Below are 6387 nucleotides of genomic sequence, written 5' to 3' on the forward strand. Positions count from 1 at the left end.
GCAAAAAAGAGAACATTAAGCATTGAATAAAACTCAAAATCCAACATATAAGGACCGAGACAGAGTGAGAGTAAAATGAATTGAGACCCATCTCTCTGCTGTTGGAAGTGAGCGAGTTGCTGCCCTGTGGGAACAAAAACAGGAAGATTGTGTTGCAGAGGAGCTCGTTTCCTTTTTCCTCTCCTCGGTTTATGCTGATCCATTAATGGACTGGATGGCTGAGTGAAAATGTAGAGATCTTTTTCGGTCCGTGATTCAGTTCACTTTGAGTTCAGACCAGGAGATAATTTGCACACTATTAGAAAGTTGGACCAGGGCCACTTTTTTTAAAATTGTGTTTTTCAGCTTTGTGCATTTAAAGGAATCAGCAATGCGCCATGCATTGTTTTTTTTTTTTTAGAGAGATGCTCACTACGTACTATTCAGCCCATATCTCTTTCTGAGAAACTGAATGTTAAAATGTTGCTCTTTGTAGATTTCTGACTGGACCTGTGTATGTGCGTGCAAGGAACAGGTTTTACATTAAAAACACTGCATGTTTGCCATATGCATTCGCACTCTCATTAAATAAACTGCTGGCAGCTATGACAAATTTGGAGTATGAATTATTTTGGTATAAAATATCTATACTGTTTTATACTAATTACTGGATTGTCACTTTCACACTTCTGACAGTCACAGATTTCTGTCTTTGAAGGGCAAAACTCCCCCCTCTCTGTTTCTTCCTGTTATGTCTGTGTCAGTCCTTCTCTTGAATGTTAATAATAACCACACACGCAGTATGGATACAAAAACCTTACTATCCAGAATGAATATATAATACATGAATGCATAGAGCTTTTATTTAGCCATTCCTTAATGAAGGATTGAGTTACATGAGAAAGTCAGCTTTTAACTAGCATCGTGATAATGTGCTAGTTTAGACAAATACTGATTTTTATTTTATTTTAAATTTTTCTACAAAAATTGTCATTTCTTGAATAATGTAATTTAGTAACTGAATGAAAATGAAAATTGAAGACCGGAAAAACCTGTCAAATGCTTTCCAATTAAAACATATTCCTAAGAAAATATTTTATGTTTAGAACATTGGTAGCACTTTACAACAAACTCATTTGTGAACTTTGGTTAATCCATAAATACATGAACTAACAATGAGCATTACAGTTTTTATATAATACGTATTAATTTGTATTTATTCATGTTAGTTAATAAAAATACAATTGTTCGAGCTAGTTCACAGTGCATTAACTAATGCCAGTAATTTTTGATTTGGAAAAATGTATCAGTGAATGTTGAAATAAACATGAACTAAGATTAATAAATTACATAGAACTATCAGTCATTGTTCATGTTAACTAAAGTACTGAACCAATGTTAACAAATTAAACCGTAAAAGGTAACATATTTTAAAGAAACATCTGGATAATTTCTTTAAAATTAATTGCACAGTGATTGTAATATGACAATTTTCATTTTTACAAGTTGCGAGTTATAGATTTCTTTTACGCATGTGGACGCATGACCACAAGGAGGCGCTATAACCTTTTTTCCATTCAAAGCCAATTGCAATGGGTGTCTCACACTGGAGGTTGAATTTAATTAAACAAGCACTGTAAATTAACAATAGAACATTCAAAAGAAACTAGGTGACTATGTATTCCAGTTTCAGTAAATATATATATATATTATTATTTTTATTTACTTTCGTGAAGTTTTACAGCTCAGACCAGTTTTTGTTCTATCAGAAAGACGTTAACAAGGGGAAAGTGTACACGGAGTTCAAAGCTGAAGCGCGCGCTCCGCCCACACCGAATCTCCAGCGCGCGCCAAACAAACCGTGCGCATTTCAAACTTTCAGTTTTGCCACTTTCGGAAGACTAAAGGTATACTTCACCTTTGTATATGTCGTAAAGGCTCGGCCATGAGCATTTCAAAGTCCAACATTAAGAAACTGTTTGGGAAGTCAAAGAGCTTCGATAAGGAAAGCAGGGATGCTGACAGGACTGAGGGTCAGAGGGGCACTTCACCAGAAGACGACCAAGCGAGTTTCAGAGGTTCGGTCATGACTTTACCGTCGAGCCCTAGAGATGCCACCTCATTCCCGGACTCACTGCCCACCAGCCCCACCCAGAAGAAGAAGAAACGCTTCCCGACCTGGAGGTCCAAAAATAGGAATAAAGATAAAGAGTTTCTCAGTAGTACCGGAGAACTGTTCAACCACAGGCGAGTGATCTGTCCTCTCATTTCTAATGCGCTTTCCTCTGAATATCTGTCATGGGAATCTGTGAATGAGCACCATATGCTGCCATCTCTCCTTAGTTTCACACCACGGATATTAGTTACTCTGGTGTGGTTTGAGCCCTTTTTTACTTGGTCAGACTGGGAGACCATTTTAAACCAGCTAAGGCTGTTTTTTCTTCATAATGGTGTTTAATTGTAATGTTATTAATGATTTGGTAGCACTTTAGGTTAGGGTAGGGTAACTTTCTTTAATAAGTCATTAACAAAACGGTCAGCGAATCGTATGCTCATAACTTTGATGTATTCATATCTTAATTTGTGTAAATTTCAAAACCTGTCAAAAACAGCCATATTTCAACGGACATTAAAACGAAATCAGTTATATTTTGCATAAAGATAATGCCATACTGCAGCATTATTCAAAAATGAAACATTGAAACCACTGATAGATCAGTGATTGAAACATTATTTTAATCATGACAATTAAGCTCCTCCTTCCTCATGACCATTATTTAAAGGAGACATATTATGCCCCTTTTTACAATATGTAATATAAGTCTCTGGTGTCCCCCGGATGTGTCTGGGAAGTTTCAGCTCAAAATACTCCACAGATCATTTATTATATCATTTTGAAAATGCCTATTTTGAGTGGAAGCAGAAACACACTGTTTTTCGTGCCTGTCTCTTTAAATGCAAATGAGCTGCTGCTCCCCGCCCCCTTTTCCAGAAAGCCATTACAGCTGTACCTGCTAAAAAACATCTGTTTTGGTTCTGATTATCATGTTTATCTCGCTGAAATCATGCGTTTTAAGCCATATGAGTTTAAACTTCTGATATATGGTTTTCTGAGAGCACACATCTGAAGCACATGACCATCTGGGTGACCATCCGTGCCATTTTCCCAGGACGCGTCCTGGCCAGGATTTCTATATTGCCTAAAATATCTAGGTTTTGGCTTTGTTTGCGTGTGCAGACCGATCGGTGTATGATATCAAAGTACCATACAGACGGTTCCTTATGCTTTCAAAATGCTCTCAAGGTACTTTGATGTCAAACACTGATCGGTCTGAGCCGCACTGCTTTTAAGTCGAACACACCTAATATGTACGCGTAATTGCATCGCTTTGATTGTAGCTCCCACCTTCTCACACGCCATGATTGGTCCATTATGTACAATGCTTGCATGTTATTGGTTAAACTACTTTTCGATCATTACCTTCAGCAAGCATGAAAACAGGAAAACAAAGCCAAAACAAATCCTGGCCAGGACGCGTCCTGGGAAAATGGCACGTATGGTCACCCTACTGTCACGGCATGTGAGTACTAAACTCTCAAAAGTTCTCATTCACACACAAGTTTACGTTAAAAACACACCAGTTACAAAAAACAGTCGGTTATGTCTGTGAAGGTAAACAGCTGGGAAATAAATCACATGTTTATTTTAGATCTGTGTGGCAGCAGCAATATACAGTAAATAAATCAATAAATCCACTGCTCGGTTGTCTCCTCTGAGGCTGGGACTGTAAATAGTGTTCTATGCTCGTCTGTGCAGACAATGACAGAAGAGTTAGCATGTTTTGCTCAAATTTTTGCCATGAAATTAGAACTAGTACACCATTGTCGCTTGCAAAAACACAATAACGGCACAGTGGGTGTAAACTTACAGATTAAGGGGCAGTAATATTATAATGAGCCACGTCACCAAGGGAGCGAAATCAGATGCGCTCATTTTCTCAGATGCTTGCAGAAAAAGGCTTCCCAAAACAAAGTTACTGGGTTAATCTTTTTCACATTTCCTTGTTTGGTAGATGCACTCATTCACATTGTGTAAAATTGTAAAATAACTGACTGACTGTTATAATATACACACACACACACACACACACACACACATGTGACGTTGGTTTTCAAAAAACACAATGGACCAACACCAGCAGATGACATTGCACCCCAAATCATCACAGACTGTGGAAACTTAACACTGGACTTCAAGCAACTTGGGCTATGAGCTTCTCATAGCCCAACAACTTCTCTTCTAAATAAATAAACTTTCCATTGATTTATGGTTTGTTAGGATAGGACGATATTTGGCTCAGATACAACTATTTGAAAATTTGGAATCTGAGGTGCAAAAAATATTGAGAAAATTTGTCCAAATTAAGTTCTTAGCAATGCATATTACTAATCAAAAATTAAGTTTTGATATAGGCCTATTTATGGTACACTGTAAAAAAAATTCCTAATTATTATTTGTACAAGTTCCACAGAAATTTTACATTGTCAATTTCTTTCTTCAAAGTGTTGCCTGAATTGTTATTTTTTAGTTGGCTCAACCTTTACTGAAATAGTTTTATAGTCCATTCAACTAAAATTATTTAATTGGTCAAACATTTAGAAAAATACAGCAAATTGTGTCAATTAAAATTTAACCATTCACTCCATGTGTTTCATATGTTACCTCAACTAAGATTTATTATTTGGGCATCATAAGAAATTGCTGTGGAACTAGTTATTATATTTTATATTGAGTTTAAGAAAATTATTACCTGGTGTCTATCAATCACTAAAACACACCCATACAACACATAATAGCCTTTATTTAATTACAATCTCCATTTATAAAATTTGTCATACAGACTAAACATGCAGGCTTAAAGGGATAGTTCACCCAAAAATGAAAATTTTTCTGTTAATTGACTCACCCTCAAGCCATCCAAGATGTAGTTAACTTTTTTTCCCTTCCATTGAACAGTAAAGGACATTTTTTAGGTGAAAACATTGTCTTTGAAAACATTGCAATTCATAAACTGCACGTCTCTGGCTGCCGGCTTTTGGGAGTCAGATAAACATATACAGACAAGACCAAATTACCAAAGGCTCCTGAGGACACATTGAGGCCTTATGAAGCTAAACAATCAAAAACCGGCAGCTTGCACTGTATCGCCAAGGATCACCGTTTAATATAAAAACCTTCTTTACTGTTCTACTGAAGAAAAAAAGTCACTGACATCTGGGATGGCCTGAGGGTCAATAAAATAACAGCAAATTTCCATTTTTTGGGTGAACTATCCCTTTAAAGTGCTCCAGTTGTCAAACATTACATTTGTAATACAACTGCAAAATTTATTTTAAACATTTGTTTAATGAATTTAAAAAAGACTAAACAAGTTAAACAAAATGTTTGCAAACAAACATTTACAAATATTACTACTGTTCACAATTACATCTTTAAAATGAGGCAGAAGTCAGAAAAAAAAAATTATGAACCAGGTGTTACAGTTCAACTGAACTGAGTCAAGTAAAGTCCAGTCACTGTATTTACATAGTGCTTTTTACAATACAGATTGTGTTAAAGCAGCAAAAAATCGAAAAATCGTGTGTCGAAGGAACCAAATCTCCATCGTTCTTCTCTGGCTAGACGAATCTAGCAGTTTAATTGCAGGCTGCAACACAGGTCAGATTGTGCAGAGGACTGGTCTGGTTCCTGTGGTCTTGTCCCGATGGCCGTCTAGGTGATGAGGTCTTCAGAGGGGATCTGTCTCTGGGGCTCATGTAGTTGTCCTGGTCTCCGCTGACATTCAGGGATGTTGAGGGCGTCTCTAGGTGCTAATCCACCATTTGATCTGGATACAGACTGGATCTGGTGGCTACGATGACCTCGGAATAAGAATGAGCCGGTCTAAAATTAGCGTAGATGCCACTGAGAACAATAAAGCACATTTTAATTGTAGTAAACACTCTAAACTTTTACACATATTACCTTAAGTCTTAGTGTTGAAAGTACACACACACACTAGTTGCAGGAGCAGTCTGGTCACATAGCAGTGTTTGGAGCCTTGGAAGAAGTGACTGGCCAGCATCTGAAAACTTGCAAAGATGAGAAAGCACCAATGAAACCTTTGGCCACACCCTGATGGAGAAGTAAAGTACAATTTATCTCAAGATATGAAACGATGCCTTTTAAATCATTTAAAATTAAAGTTAATTAAATTTGTGATGAAATAGAAATTGCAACCTCAATCCATCGCACAACACAGGGAGCATTGATGTTGACTGTTCATTAGCTGCAAGGATTTGTAAAAGAACATGCACATTTCATATTATAAGTCTACCTTAAACAGCATTAAAATAATATCAAAATAT

The 6387-nt window shown here is 36.7% G+C and overlaps 1 protein-coding gene across 1 annotated transcript in view; it reads left to right on the top strand.

Moving 5' to 3' along the window:
• The first annotated feature begins 1827 nt into the window (after positions 1-1827).
• crybg1a (crystallin beta-gamma domain containing 1a) overlaps positions 1828-6387 on the top strand; it is a 79099-nt gene continuing 74539 nt past the window's right edge. The window contains exon 1 of the mRNA XM_016269889.1: positions 1828-2226. Coding sequence (XP_016125375.1) covers positions 1925-2226 — 302 coding nt within the window. The 5' untranslated portion in view covers positions 1828-1924. The remainder of the gene's footprint in view (positions 2227-6387) is intronic.

The sequence above is a fragment of the Sinocyclocheilus grahami genome, unplaced genomic scaffold, assembly GCF_001515645.1.
Source record: "Sinocyclocheilus grahami isolate Dianchi unplaced genomic scaffold, SAMN03320097.WGS_v1.1 scaffold54.1, whole genome shotgun sequence".
Lineage (NCBI taxonomy): Eukaryota > Metazoa > Chordata > Actinopteri > Cypriniformes > Cyprinidae > Sinocyclocheilus > Sinocyclocheilus grahami.